The following is a 16382-nucleotide window of genomic DNA, read 5'->3' as shown; positions in this document are numbered from 1 at the left end:
ATGTAAACGTTGATTTGTAAAGCATTACTGTAGTTTTATCAAAGGAAGCTTAGCTGGCGTGGACGACAGAACAACATCCACAGAATAAAAAACAGATTGCCATCAAAAATGGGAAGGCGTGTGTTTTGCTGTTTGCTGAAGTACTTTGACATCCCCCCAGCTGTAAATGGAATCCACTCCCTGCAACTGGCACCAAGCAGAGATTGACAGAAGGGTGGGAAGCTGTCACGTCAGTTGTGCTGCGCAGCAACTGGAGATGTGCTGTCAATCAGAACTGCAAGAGATACATTAGGAAACTGTAGCCTCAAATTGGAAGAATCAGAGCGCTGAACTGACTGCTTCAGTTCTAGCTATGTCATATGATAGGAGCAGTAGACGAGGTCAACCCAAGCCAACCCATGATGGTGTGCCCTCAAGAAGCTCTTAGAATGAACATCCTCTTGCAAAGTAGGAATTTCAAGAAGCAGATTGCTAGCAAGCACCCTAAAGCCCCTCCTGCAAGGAGGGTTACTGGAACCAGACGGTGATACAAAGGGATGATGGTCAAAGCTGATAGGGTTACTCATAAGATAGTGCTCTGGTCAGCTCTCAACAAGGGTAAGTATCTGGTATTGATGATGCCCCTTCCAACCCCAACAATTCCATGAGTTATGCACTGAGGGATATTGAAATAGATTGCGTACATTCGACCCCTTGAATTTGCTTGTCCTAGCAATGCCAGCAGAAAGCCACCAATCCCAACAGTCAAAGCTACACCAGTGGAGCCCAGTAGCTGGTGTTCACAGTCTGCAGCCTGAGTGGAAACATCTGGACACAGTGCTTGTCCAGGGACAAACACCAAGTGGAAAATCTCTAACATTAAAAAGCTTAGGGAAAAGTTGGTTTTTACATCTCATTATCAATGATAGATTACAACCAGCTTCTAAAGAGTCAGAAACTATCATGGAAAGTAAAATCTGTTTGGAAGAAGTAAAGCAAAGGACATTATAAACTCATAAGCAACCTTATGTACAGTGACAACAACATAATGGATTGGGTCTGCTCTTCCTCTGCTTAAGGGAGCTCGAAAAAAAAATCACAGAAGCAGGAAAGGCATTGGGGCCATCTGTTGGCAGGTCCAGAAGATAGCGTTGCATTAGCTTACAGAGAGAAGGGTATGTACACAGATTTGAAAGCAAGTCCCTCCCAGTCAGCATTTAGCTCCTGCAGATGCTGATGGCATAAACCCAGAAAACCGTCCCCACTTGGCTTGGACAACATTTTGGTTCCCCCCTCCACCCCCCCACTTCAAGTCCTAACATCAGTTGTGTCATGATGCTAACAAGGACAGATGGTTAAGAACAATTGCAAGTGTCCCTTTAGGCACATTTTTGATGTTTTCTCCTTTACTGCTTTCATTAACCACGCACATTTTCCACCAAAAGTCACCTTTAAATCATTAAGTTAATGTAAAAATCCCGCCAGTTCAAAAAAAGAAACAAAGAGTTAGGGTTAAAAACCTGAACAACATCCACCAAGCATTTCTCCCTTTGTCTGCAGAAGTACTCAAACCCAACATGTTTGCTTGTTAGGATATGGCACAGCAGAACAAGAAATGTACACGTGGCTAATTAATCATAAACACATACTTGCTTTACCAGTGGTAATTGGTGATAGGTTGCAAATAAAGATGCTTTATTTTATTAAGATTATATTCCTTGAGTATTAGAGAATCCTAGGAGCCCACTCTCAAAAATGCAATTTTAAAGTAGACTGAGGTGCTAAGCCTGAACCTGAATCATCCTGCCAGTTTCTAACAGATCTTCTTTCTCAGATAAAATACGTGTTATACACACATCACCTGCTGCACAGAATCAGGCCTGGGCAAGACCCTGGACCAAGGGATGCACTAACTCACTGTGAAACAGATGGAGCGAAGGATGCTGTTGGTTCAATGCTGAAGAGATACAGCAGCAAGGGATACATCACCTCTCATGTGCAAGTGTGGCCCCAACATTTAATCACGAGTTAGATAAATATCCGGTACCAAAAGGAAGGAATTGCACAGCTGGCAAGGTGAGACATCTACCTAAAAAGGATCAAAATGGTCTAGAGGTTGGCCAACTGATGCTCACAAAACCTTCTTTCCCTCTTTCAGGTCATCGCTACACAACTGGTAACAAAGTAGTAAAGAGGAACACTCACAGGCTTAAGGGAATTACCTAGCAGTTACTACAGCACTGAGCATAATGAATACTGAGAGTCCAACACAGTGTGCTAACTGTGGATGCAGCTTTCATGAAATCCCCTTCTTTCCACACTAGCTGGTCAGTGCAGCATCTGAAATCTGAAGACTATTAAGTCACATTTTTGATCACTGCATGCATAATTCAGCTCACACTGTGAATAACTCATTATTTTATTGTTAAATAAAAACACCTTATACAGATGGGCTGCTGAAGGGGCAATTTCTCACCAGGTTAGAACATCAGGAGTGCAGGAGGGCACGTTTTGTATCTTGACTAATTGGAAGTTTTACCTTTAATGACTATGGAAGAAAAACATGACTGCTGTCTGCTGTGGGAAGAGCTGCATTTATTTTAATTTATTGGTGCAACTCAGCATTAAGTTGATCCATTCTAGAATCTTTCTTGAGAGCCATTCTGATTTCACTGAGTTTATCACTAGAGCAAAGTACTAAATTGGAACGACCCCTCAGAATCACTCGAAACAGCACAATACACTTTATTCTAATGCCTCATAATGTTGTTAATTATCTATTTTAAATAAGAAAAAACAGGGAAGTCAATTAGCTTTCATTGCATCCAGAGTATTAGACTCTAACAGCTAATGAAAATAAGAGATAGTTTTTATAATTAATGAAGTCCCAGAGAACTAGATTCTGTTTCACTTGGGAAAGGGTGGCAGCTCCCAAGACTTTCTCATTACACACGTGGAAAAACACTGCTGGCTGAGGAAGCATGAAGAAATATTCACCTGTAACACAACACTGGAAGAGAAATACTTCTTCCAGAAACCAAAGATCTGGCACGGATTTTTTTTTAGAGGCACAATGGGAATACAAATACAGCACACACAGCCTAATATTTTCAAGACCAGAAAGTTAGGGAAACACGTCAGCAATAGCTCGCTGGAAAGATTCATTCTTCACATCATCCCAGTTTGAGCAATTTGGTTTTAATCAACTTTGCCATGGACTAGTAATTGTGTGTTGACTTACTGGCTGCCAGAAGATGCAGCAGCTTCTCATGGATGTCCTAACACATCATCCATGGTAGTGAAGTTATGTAAAAGAAACAAACAACACTGAAAAATCACAGAATTGCAGGGGTTGGAAGGGACCTCAAGAGATCACTGAGTCCAAATGAAAGGAAAATAATCTATAGTACTTCCCTCCGCAGAAAAGTAGCTAAGGTTCAGAGACAGTAAAACAGCTTAGTCAGAGTTTAGTAGCTGGAAATAGATAAAAGTAAACCATAACCAAAAGTTCATCTTCAAAATACTCTGCAATGAAAAGCCACCTTACTGGCATATCAGTTCTTACTCTTAAGTCTCACAATACACTGTATTAATGCTCCTCTCTTGGATGAAGTACTTGTGTTCCAAAGAAGTAGTAGGCCAGGAAACCACAACTGCATCAACACTTGTCAAGGTACATCAATTTTTAGAACAAGTAGCAATACTATTCAGAAATTCCCAGAAAATCATGGAAGGACAATTTGCAACCAAGTGCTTTAATAAAGAGGACTTATGAAGAGAAGAATCAAGATCTATCCTTTAAAGCTTTGGAGTCCTGTGAGGACAACATCTCATTTTCTTTTTCCTAATTCAGTATTAATGGCATCAAGTGAGAGATGTGAACTTAGCTCAGCTGCCACGTCCACTTAAAAAGGTCTCATGTGCAGCAGGAGTGGCTTATTAGGATGCCTTTGAAAGAGGACACGGTTATTTATCAAGAACAGCCTTTGTCTCGACAAATAGAGTGCAGTATAAATGTCAGGATGCTTACAGGTGAATCAATTCTACCAGCACAGGCAGCTGATTAACACCACAGTGTTTCTATATTATGATTTAGCACAAAGAACATTTAAATTGCTGGAGTACAAACTGTTTATAATGCCCTCACAGAGAAGAGCTGCTATTATAATGCATTTGAGACTGACTGCAAGCTTTCAGCTTACCCCATCTGCACGTAGCTTCTACACAGAGATAAGGAAGGATGACTTCTGCAAAGAGCAAAGGCTAGAGTTTCACCACAGGAGAAACTGGCACTTCCTTGCAATAAGTGCTAGCCAGGTGTCATTCTACAAATTATTTTGTTTATACAAAAAAGTCTACTGAGCATCTCAACTCAGTCCTCCTGCTCCCCTCTCCACTGTAAGGACAGCACACTCAGAGTGGGGCTGAGCACAGAAATCCCAGAGTGCAGTATTTGGTGACTTCTGAGCTAACACTAGCATCAGATGGAGATCCTAAAGACGATTCCAAGTCATTTCTTTAAGAAGTCAGAGAAATAAGTTGGAAAGTACTCAACACAGAGGAGGAAGACCGTAAAATGAGCTCTGCCTGCAAAACCAGAACACACTGAAGTGGTTTTCAGGATATTCCAAATACAACACTACCTTTTCAAATCCATTTAAAGGTGGATGACAGTCCTACCTTGATGGAAGCAATATGGAGCAAAGTCTCCCCTCGGTAATTTCTCCTGGCAATTGCGTTGCTACCAGGGGACTTGAACACAGAAGGACTCTGTGGTATTCCTGCTTGATTACAAGTCTTGAAAGTAGATGGAGTAGAAGGAGTTTTTGGAACTGAAGGACTACTTCTTGCTGCAGAGCTTCTTGTCTTCATTACAGTGCCACCGACCTGAACAGGTGTCTTGGGTTCGGTCACCTGGGGGATGGGGCAATCCTGAGACAAGCCCTCTGAGCAAGAAGTCTGACTGCCTGAATTCCTGTTAAGGCTCCTCTCACTTCTTCGCCTTTTAGACTGAGAAGTAACTGGGAGCTTTGATTGCTCCCTTCCACGTTTCAAAGGCATAGCTTCGTTTTCTGTTGATGGCAATTTCTCAGCAAGGCTTTTTTCTTTGCTGACTTGTAAAGGACTGTCAACCTCAATACTTTTCCCCTCTAAGGATTTCACCTCTGGAGATACTTCCACTTCGTCCAAGTTGGCGGAGTCAGCTTCCTTTATAGACTCCTGTGGAAGTGTCTCTTTGGGGCTATTTGGTTCTGGAGTGCACAGGACTACTGGCTCAGTACAAATGGTCACACATTTTTCCTTGCAAGTCTTCTCCTCGACCCCTCCTTTTTTCTCTTCTAAATCCCATGCTTTGTTGATGTCTGCCAGACGTTTTTTCTTCATCTTCTTACTCTGCCTCTGAGTTAGCCTTTTTGTTGGCTTGGAGGGCTTGTCATGAACAGGGGAAGGAGAGAAATGGTAAGCCGAAGATGGGTCTTGACAAAGGTCATTACTATTAGTCTTTAGCTGACTCTTGTTCACGATGCATCGAATCTTCCTGCTTCTTGGGCTGAACCACATTTTCATCTGCCCCTTATTGCTTTTTCCAATGTCTGAGCATGCTGGTGTAGACGTAGATTCTGCTGAGTCTAAGTGAAAAAGGGAAGAAGAAAAATAATTCAGCAGAGCACCACAAAAAAAAAAAATCAGAACAATAACTCTACTAACTGATGAAGCCTTACTAAATACAATCTATGACTTCTCCTCCTGGAGAAACGTAACAGCTATTTCTCTCACAGAGCTTTCCTTGGAAACAGGTCTAACAAAGTAGCCTACATGCAGACACCAGTACAGAAAAAGTGATATTACAGTTTATCTGATGGAAAATGCAAAGAGTAACTACAAGCAATCAAAAATAAAATGCTTGTAAGAATGTTAAACGTTCCTCACAAATGTTGATTAATTCCACAGATACAGAAGATGAGTCAGAGGTATTTGCAAAATCTACAAGTAATTGTATCCTGTTATCTGATCCTTTACTCCATGGTAGTAAATAACTGCAAGAAATGCTTTGATCATCTCTAACACTTCTTTAAAAACGTCCAATGGAGCAATTTCATAAGTCACATTGTTCAGCAAATTACGAATCAATAACCAAAACGACAGAGGAATATCCTGTACAGGGAACAACAGTTGAGAACAAGGGCTATAAAGTCTCCACAATGGCTTAAGAAGAAATTAAGGATCATTAAGTGACCACTAAGTTAAACATTAATTTAACAATTCTTTCAATCCAAGAGAACTAAAACAGATCTCAGATTCCTTCTTGGAAATGTAGTTCGATTTAGGTTATTTAGGTAAGTCCTCTGAAGTGAACATAACACATGAAGGACACTGAAACAAGAAACAAATCTCCTAGTCTCCATTGCCTCCAAGCTCCAGGGCGTACATTACCAATCACAAAAGTCCTACTGATGTGTTAACTACTGGAATCACAAAACCAGTATTCATTTTGTCTAGGAAGGCAGGTAGGATGCTGCTGTTTGTCTTAAACAAGATTAGTGTGCTCATTTCCTTAAAAAAAAAGAAAAATACATATATAATAGAAGAAAAAACAACCTTACAAAGTCTTGTATTAGAAGTGAAAGACTGACACTGACTGCAACAGTGTCTTTATTGTGTTTGCTTTCTAAGGATAATTAGTTTTACCAAGCTTTCTCTTATTTTTCCATGGACACAACCACATCCTGGGATGAACTCAGATATTACACAAAGCAGTCCCAATCCCTTGCACACAAAGATAAAGTTAATAACTATTTCACTTAAAACAAAGCTGTACAGTTAGTAAACCAACATCATTTTTCTTTTAAAAGAGCATCTCAAGGTTAAACATTTCCTTAATTTCAAATTAAACTACCCTACTTACCCCTCAAATTAAAAGACACTCCTACGTACGAGAAGATTTAGCTGAAGGGATACGTAAGGTATCAGACAAAAGTGTCTTTAAGAATACAGCTTGAGGCTAGCTGATCAATCATTTACTTAATTAATAAAAGCTACACCGTACCAGCAACATAATTACCAAGTACAGAACTGCAGCTATCTGGTTCTCCTTTAGGGTCAGGCTTGGTATAGAAGGAATAAAAGGATTGAAACCGAGGCCCAAATCTCGTAACAAGCTATCCTTCAGGAAGATATAATACCCAATTTCATTCTGACAATAACATCTTATGAAAAAGAGCTTGATTGCAAAACAGATGCAAAATATAAGAGAGCTACTATTTACTTGTCTTGCCTTCATTGTTTACACAACGAGATGATTCCCTTCAAAAATATTTACCTTACTAGAACTATCAGTCATCTCCAAGTAAAGAGCAAGAATGAAATCAGCTTGCAAAAGTAATTTGTCCAACAATCCTGTGATGGCAAGAATTCTTTTTGATGTGTACAGCTCAGGATGACTTTAAAGTCCAAGTGACAAATGCAATCAAAGGCACTGTCCTTCAGAAGTAAGATCTAAAGTAGTGTAACACAATTAAGTATTTACACTGGAAACTCTCTATATACCACTTCAGGCAGCAAGAAAGCTTGTGAAAAATTCACAAGAGTTCTTAAATGGATCTGTTCATTACTGCTTATTCATTGGGGACTTAGTAGTCAGGTTACTGAACACTTGCTGAAAATACACTGAAGAAATGCTTTCCTATGATTATTTTTCCTTGCACACGACTACTTTACATATCAAAGAGCGTATTTTTGGATAGAGGAGGCCCTCATGGAAGGAGGTCAAGAGAGCAGCCAGACTGTGAAAGCTTCCCTCCACACACCCACAGGCCAGCCTCGCAAAGCCAGCGAAGCTCCTGCAGCTTTGCTCAGGTGGTGGGTGCCCCTCTGCTGCTCTTCACTAACTCCATTTCTCAGAACGTTCTGTAGCTAACATCAGCTTTACCTGAGCAGCTCTGCATAGCAACTGCTAAGAAACGCTCCTCTCAAATTCTGTTCCTCTCTCTTCTGTTTCTCAAGTTCACAAGACAGGGAGTATAAATAATAGGGACAAATGGCAGATCTATCCTCCCTGAAAAATCTAATCCTTTAATGGACTCGGAGCTGGGAGAGAGAAAAAAAAGACAGTGCTTAGAAGCTGAAAGGAAGTTGTTGCAGTTTACTATGTAAATGTTCATTTATATAAAGAGGGTATTATCTGGTAGCTAAGTGCATTCAATCAAACTACCTTCAGAGAAAATTGCTCATAGAAAAATCGATCCAAAGGAATTCTTTCCTGTCTTGAGGTTGGAAACCAATCCTCAGAGAGCCTGCATCTCAACAGGAATGAAAAAATGACTGTGTATGATGAAGATGTAATTGGCTTATTAATACACAGCAAGTTTGGGGTGGTTTTTTTTTGTGGAGATGCATTGAGACAAGGTAAATCAGTGAAGCACGACTTATTAATTCTAGATTTTAAACATTTATGTTGAAGATTATCCACAATAGCAGTGCTAGAAAGAGCCTATAATAAATGTAATATATTTACTCTTGGTTGCTTATGCACTAAATACTATATCCGCATACACAAGATTAACTGAATACTGTCTAAATTAGGCTCTTTGCACATAATAAACACAAGTTTTTTTTTAATGCTGACATTTAATAGAATTTCTTGAGTGTTAAAAAAAGGTCTGAGAATAGACAGAAATAATGGTAGATACAGTGCCTCGCAACTGGAGAGTCACAGTTCCAAGTTTAGCTGTAGTGCAATAACAGACTAGAGCAGGAAAAAAAAAAGAGCAATTAGAAAATGTAGTTTAGCTATCATTAATCTGCATCAAAGGAATATAATGATGCACATTGTGCGCCTTTCAAATTATTCTCTATTATGGGTTTCAGAACAGAAGTTGAGAAATCTCTTTGACAAACTAGTCCCTTATTAAAAATCAAAGGGAAGTGCTTTGGTACCATCTGTGCAACATTAGTGCCTTCACTGAAGAATGATTATTTTGCAAGTTAAGTATTCAGCACTGAAGAAAAAGGGAGAAATTCCAGCTATTCAAGAACTCAGCTTCAGCTATTAAGAAAAATGTCACAGCATACACAAAACTCAACACAGTCCGTTACAACAGTTCAACGTCCTCCCCTCCACATCAAATAAATGAGAAACTGAACTGCCATGCTATAAAGACTAATCAAAAGTTAATTCCTCCTACTGCCCATTGCTATCAACACAAGCTCGTGAACATTTGATTAATACCTGCAAAGCTGTAGCTCTGTGTGAGAAAGAAAGGCTGTTTTTTAAAGCAGATTACATTACAAAGAATAAGGTAAAATCACCTAAGGTGTAAAAGCAGCAATTGAGGAGACAAAGTGATCTTTGGAAGAGCTGCATTTAAGTTGAAGATGACTTTGGACAATGCATGCTGTTGCAGACCTGCCTAACTGGACTTGGTATGCTGTAGCTAATCGCATGCATGTCCAAGTCTGTTTCAACATGAAGTGACACAGATTTGTTTACACTTGTCCAACTCTGAAAAGGAGCTGGAAGATTGAAACATCTCATCCAATGAGGTGAAAATGTCTCAAGCTGCTCTATCGACATTCACCGTGCATTTCTTCCAGTCTGGTTTAAGCCTTTCTGCAGTCACAGAATCGTAAAGGTTGGAAGGGACCTCTAGAGATCATCGAGTCCAACCTCCCTCGAGTTCCCAACCTCGAGTTCAAGAGGAAGGGAACACTGCTTCAACTGAAATACTGACCTTTCTTATGCAGAAGTCATGATCTTAATAGTGGCTTCCGTAGCTACTGGATTTGAAGTGTATTCAATGAATATTTGTTCTATAATAAAGGCACAAAATAGAGCCAACATCAATGTCCTGCCACAGACAAACTTGTCCATATAAGTTTCTCAACCTCGGTCCATACCTCTTTCTTAATACTTGAATCACCTAGGTCCAGGCAGAGAAGAAACATTCTCATTTTTCCATTCGCATTTTACATGTTCTGTGTTGTTTATCAGCACTACAACTTTACTAGTGTGTCATTCTTGCTCAAGTGGAAAAAAAAATTAATCTTAATCTAAGATAGAGAGGGCAAACCAATTCTGGCATCTATTTTCTCACCTGTAAGACCACCAACAAAATAACAATGTTCTTCCCAAAGGAAGTCACCTGTCTTTTTTTTTAAGCTAGTCTCCAAGTATCTCAGTGGCTTTTGCTAAAGTGATCCCTACTGAGCCTTTCAACCCATCAACCACAATTCTCAAGAGGTCTTGGACCTGGCAACACTAAAGAGTGCAGGCACAGGAACTGAAGGCTGAGGTGCAAATACCCCATCTAAGAAACCAGCCAGCCAGATTCCCACTATCCTTGTAAAGATGCATCCTTTTCACTGCTCGTTCTTGTACCATCCCTAATGAATTCATTTTGAGATTCAGCATTTGCTACCTATAGCCTGCATTTTCTACCCACACTCTTATTTCCCAATCTCCCCAGTCATACCCATCATATTATTCTGTACCGTCACCTGTTGTGCTTCCCTTCAATTTAAAAGAGAAGGATAATGTGTTTTGTGCAACCTTTCCTGAACTATTTGCTACTGTTTCTTACAACAAACACAGCTGTGCAGAAAGCTGTCCTCTATCCCAGTGGAATAGCAGGCAAGATCCATCCTCCCGTGCACCATGGAACTTCAGGGGGTTCAACTTTAACCTTTTCAGACATTCAAAAACAAATGTATGAAACAACTTCCACTTCAACTGCTTTTCTTTCTGCGTCTTTTCCTTTCCTTCATAGAGAATTGATTTTCACTCTGTTCCCTTTACTGGAACATAAAAATATGACCTTCTAAAAGAAGGAGAGAAGAAAATATTGTCATCAAGGCAGAAGTAGCAACATAAGAACACGGAAGCAACTTCTAAACAAGAAGAGCCCAATTTTCCAAACTCAAACATATTTCCCTTTGTATATTTTAACTTCAAGACAAATGCCTATGGGAAGTGAAAGTTTTGCCATAAAGAAGAGTGACATAACATCCCAAAGGATTTGCTCTCAAAAATCTGAAGCTACAGCACCCATCGATCTGCCATAGCATGAGGCAACTGTTAGAAGGGTGCTCACTTACCTATGTATACAAATCATTTATCACAATTAACTGTTTTTTTTTTCTCACAGCATTACCTAACATCCAAAAGATCACTGATGCTTAATAGAGAGCAAAGACAGCGTGTGATGGAAAGCAAGCTTCCACATTAATTCACAACTTCAGCTTCAAACAGAACTGTAAACATTGATCTAGAGCCCGCTTCTCAGTCCAAACACGAAAAATGATAGAACGATGAATTAAGACTTGCCCCCTCTCTAGGCAGAGAGCAGAGGTTTTCTGTGTGCAAAAACCCAAAACTGAGAATTACTGGGATACCTTTATTACTGCACACCTTTGCATGCAAATCACTGAGAGGCATATTAATCTCTCTTAATGGACCCTCCTAAAGAAGTGTATACTGTGGGATATTACACACTTGTGTTCCCTTAGGAGCACAAGATATGACAACTTGTGCCCCTGGTGTGTTCAACTAACTGCCACGTGACTTGGGAATACATCCTACTTTCATCTAATTTTGAAAGACAGATTCTAATGAATTATGGATAACCCGCTCATGCAGATTTCTTAGTAAAACAGATTTGAAGAACAAGCAATCCATACAGACAGCTCTCCTCACATCAAGTTTTCCAAACATGGCTCGTAACAGCTTTTCAGAATCTTAAACAGAGCTGCACTGCTCATTCTCTACAAAGCACACGAGATAAAACACGGCGGGCTGGATGCAATGGCTGTCAGAGGCCTGTAGCTGCTCTTACCTGAGGAGCCTGCACCCAGGAGATGCCGCAGTTTGCTGCACAGCTGGACCATGTCATCCAGTTGACGGTTTATCTGCACGTCCTGCACCCAGGCTGGCACGTGGCACACTGGACACCCTTTGCCAACATGGTCGCTCATGCAAGATCTGAAAGCCAAAAAGTAAAATCTATTATCCAGTGTATCTATTGTACTTGCATATAGGCTTTCCACAGCCAAATGCTCACAGAGAATCTCTTCGCTTTACACTGACAAACCGCTATTGTGAAGCAAATGCGAGTTAGTCACGAGCCCAGGAGAGGACATCCTTATCGTGGCAAGATGACAAGCCATAATTAAGCAAGCTAAGCTCAGTGCCTTGCCAGGATGCTGTCATGGTTATATCACGTGACTCTTACAGCCACAGTTTGATCCAAATTTTCAAGGTGTGCTGAAGTTCCATTGCTATTTGTCTCTAGATTACAAAAGACAACTTGGGGGAGAAACAGGTTTATTAAATAAAGGCCATCAGGCACTTCAGTCAGCCTTCTCGGAGCACAAAGGGACCTCAGCACTGAGCCCCCATGTCCTCACACCACAAAGGCTGACGTACAGCTCTTGGCTCTGGTGTATCCCAGGTGATGCAGACAAATCACTTTGAGCAAAGATAAGAATCACCCATCTCTCATTCTCCAGCGAAGTGACCTCAGGCCTCCCAAGTCTATAGCAGGCAGCGCAAAGAAACACAGGGAAATGTCATTGTGTGAAAGTCCTAATTACTTCTAGCTGTTAGCTTTTTCCGCTCATCACCCAGTAACGGTAACTAACTTAGAGTTACTCAAACAAAACTGCAGGAACGAATCTTGATAAATATCCCTGCTCATAATAAATCCCATGCTGAGAGAGAACCAGTTACATTATGTGTTATCTGACAACTGCATTTCATTACTTCCACACATTTCACTTAACGCACCATTACAGCTCTTGCCATCCAATGTTAACCCCTTCCCAGGTATGTTAACAAAGATATTTCTTTAGCAATGGATCAGAAACAATTCAGGTCTGAAATACTGCAGGTCCAATCCATGTCCTGCCAAGCTTGTCTGTGAACAAATTAACATAAAAGAGTAGCTGCTATTCAATACTCAGCCATCAAAAGATGGTGAATTGATGACTAAAAGGCTGGACACAGGAAGGAGAACGGATTGGGTACCACCACTGGGATAAAGACAAGTGTCTCTGCAGCACAGAAGAGCTGCTGGGGTATTCTTAAGAACCCTACTGCCTCCTGTTTCCAACCTCAAACCTCCAACCTCATCAATGCAAACCTCATCAATCATCATCGTCTGATGCCATGGCAGTTTTTTCTAAAACCAAGGAATTCTTCTAAGAGTGGGTTTGAAATTCATTCTCTAGAACATGCCAGCATTATCCAATATAAAACCACGAAGCCTCAGATACCTGATGACATAGTTATGCTTACTAAACCACTGTAATGCTACCCTCCAGCAATGCACATAACACCTCATAAAATCACTTCATAAGACAGATACGAGCACACTTACAGCACCTTGTAAAAGCTTCTGGGGATTACTTTATTTCCCCAAGTACACCTTGGGCAGGTAGGGAAATGAAACAAGGAACTGCTCCAGAAGGCAGAACGTTCTGCAGCAATTAAGGGCCAAAACTGGGCAACCATCCATGTGTCTAGATGGAAATAAATTATTTATACTGAGATCCATTCCGCTGGGAAGAGATGCTGAGAGGATATGCCCTGTCATCAGCCCTACAAAAGCAGGAAATTACCTTTTACTACTGTTTTAGTATTCAGGCCTACAGCAGTCCAAGCTCCAGTAGAAAGGTGCAGCTAAAGACGAGGAGTACACAGGCTGCCAGTATGGAGAGCAAGTCTTCCTCCACATTTATTGGCATGGTGACTACAACTTTAACATCCTGCAGGCAGGGCTTCATCTCTAGACTGGCTTATGAGCAGAAATTAGAAGTGGTCTTGCCCCTCCCCTGTTCCAAGCACAGTATTAGCAGTTCTCCCCTCTATTTTGCCCTTTTAAGGCTCCATCTGGGGAACTGCGTTCAGCTCTCAGGCCACCACCACAAGAAGGACGTGTTGGAGCAGGTCCAAAAGAGGGCTGTGAAAATGACTGAAGGACTGCAGCACTCTGCTATGGAAAGTGGATTGAACTGGGCTTGCCCAACCCAAAGGGAGGGAACTTGTAAGCAGGAAGAGAAGCGGGTTTTTATACAACCTAACAGCGATAGGACAAGGTGGGGGAGGGGTTAAAAGAGCTGGAAACCAGGTTAGATGCTTGACTGTTTACTCACAGCCCACGCTGCGACCTCGGCGCTACTTACAGGCAGAAGACGTGCTCGCAGCCCCCCAGGGACACGGGTTCCCGCAGCACGCCGGCACTGCGGGCAGAGGAAGGAAACAAAGCGTTAGGCTCGCGGCCCTGTGGGGAGGAACCGCGACGTGGGGGATGGGGGGGTGTCCCATTACCAGCGGGAGCAGCTCAACGCCGTCTCCAACCGCTCCAGCGCGGCTCGGGTGCGCTCCCAGGGCCGCGTCATAGGAGCTGCGGGGCCCGGCTGGCCGCACGGGGCCGGCCTGTTGCCGGAGCGGCCGCGCAGCGCCTCACGCATCGCCGCCGCCACTCCGAATCCCCCGCCCGCCGCCACTGCGCATGCGCCAAGCGCTGTGCGCGCGGCCGCGGCGCCTGCTCGGAGGCCGCGGCGTTTCCCGCGCGCGGGTAGGGCTGAGATGGGTGCCGGGCTGGGCGTCCGCAGCGGTGTTGTGGTATTTCGTGCTCTGAGGTGTTTCTGCGGTTCCCCCGGATGAAATACGGTTATTGTCCGCCTCCATGGTGCTGAGACATCGTAAGAGCGTTTACTTGTTCAAGGACAGCATCCTCACCGTGTTGCTGCATCATTTTGAAGCATGGCAAACCTACGCTGAGGGATTTGATCCCCAGAAGGAAACAGCACTAATAATAAAAAAAACCTCTATTAGGCTTTCAGACTAAGCAGCGCAGTCAGCATTGCATTACACAGCGTTAAATTATTAGTCGAGGTTTCAACAGCAGGAACATCTGCTGGTGTTAGACATGGCATTTTTAATTAAAGGCAGCAGCCGCCTGTGGTTCATCACTCCTGCTCTCTCTGTGTGAATTGCTAAACCCAGAGGCCGCTCGTACAGATCTGACTGGAGTGACAAGCAGTTTGCACCTGGGCCCAGCAATCAGCAGGAGCTCTGTTTCGTTCCCTAAGGGATTAAGGTTTGAGGAGGGAACACGCTGCACCCCATCAGCCGCACACCCTGGGCTCCAAACAGGACCAAAAAGTACCAGCAGGCTTCAGCTAAAGGAGGATACGTGCATGCTGCAAGCTGCCCAAAGCCCCTGGCAGCGTGGGTGAATCTAACAAATCAAAAGATAGTTGTAGACGGAGCAAAAAACGTGCCATCCTGCCCTCGTGCAGCCACCAGAACCGACATGCTGTCCCACAGCCTGGCTCAGCCTCCTCCGAAAGGATCCAGCATTCCTGTAATGTGATGGTTTTGGTTGAATCTGATCACAGAAGGCAAGGTCCTGATTCGTCACCGGCTGGGGAAGAGGGCAGGCACCGAGAGCCACATGGCAGTCGCACAAAGCTGGCGTCCCATCCCGCTGGCGTGCAGGGGACCGGGATTTCCCTCGACGAGTCCCGCAGATGGTGTTTGTTTGCTCAGCCACGATGAGAAAGGAAAATATTTGGTGCAATCTGCTAGCAGGCAGAGTCAGACATATGGTTGGCATGCTGCAAGCCTGGGTGCTCAGGAAAAGGCGGAGCTCTGCGGCACCTTTCGGTTGCTGGATTACCTTTGAGCAAGGATGAAAGTGCAGGGAAGCCTTTGAAGAAGTTGGGTGCAGATTTCCTAATGTGCCAGAGCTGCTGTACTGTGACCCCTCTTATTATTAGCCGCACTCTAATTAGTCCTATTACACTATCATGATTATATTAGTGTTATTATAAATAGCCCAATTATAATTAACACGAGCCTCAGCCCTGGCTTAATGCTCGGTGAAGTTCTCCCCGGCCGGATGGCCATTAGGCACACACAAAACATGGGTTAAAAATGACAGAGGCAATTAATGGTGATAGGCAGCGGTGAGCCGAGCTGTGGGTGCAGCATCACCTTCGTTCTCCTTACATCAGATTCATGAGTCTCATTTCAAAGGTATCCTTCCAGCATGAAGCTTCCTGGAAATGGCTGGGCCGCCCCCAAACATAACATTCTTTTTGTTTCCCCTTCAGTTGAAATCAAAAATCAATCCTCTAAATATTCAGACGACTGTTTCCCAAATACCAGCGCCCAACTCCTCATCAGGACTAACCCCCACATCAGGTGCCATTGTACTGAAGGGTTATGGGGCTGTGAGCTGCCAGCTGTGATCAGACCCTGCACAACCATCCCACCCCATGAGAAAGCTCCGTGGGCACCGCTCACACCCCCGTAAGCCTTCTCTTGGGGTGATGTGCTGTTGTGTTTTTTTCCCAAGTGGAGAGAGCACAGAAGCATTTCTGTCAGGGCGCCTTTGTCA

At 42.8% G+C, this 16382-nt stretch overlaps 1 protein-coding gene across 1 annotated transcript in view; it reads right to left on the bottom strand.

Moving 5' to 3' along the window:
• BARD1 (BRCA1 associated RING domain 1) overlaps window positions 1-14445 on the bottom strand; it is a 35561-nt gene extending 21116 nt beyond the window's left edge. The window contains exons 1-4 of the mRNA XM_065750927.1: window positions 14323-14445; window positions 14158-14255; window positions 11811-11956; window positions 4660-5609 (exon numbers count right to left, since the gene is read on the bottom strand). Coding sequence (XP_065606999.1) covers window positions 4660-5609; window positions 11811-11956; window positions 14158-14255; window positions 14323-14445 — 1317 coding nt within the window. The remainder of the gene's footprint in view (window positions 1-4659; window positions 5610-11810; window positions 11957-14157; window positions 14256-14322) is intronic.
• Between the last annotated feature and the right edge of the window lie 1937 nt (window positions 14446-16382).

Source organism: Cyrtonyx montezumae, unplaced genomic scaffold (genome assembly GCF_038088225.1).
Source record: "Cyrtonyx montezumae isolate F1298 unplaced genomic scaffold, pur_monq_1.0 scaffold_7, whole genome shotgun sequence".
Lineage (NCBI taxonomy): Eukaryota > Metazoa > Chordata > Aves > Galliformes > Odontophoridae > Cyrtonyx > Cyrtonyx montezumae.
The sequence above is the reverse complement of the archived record's forward strand: the minus strand, read 5'-3'. Positions and strand labels throughout refer to the sequence as shown.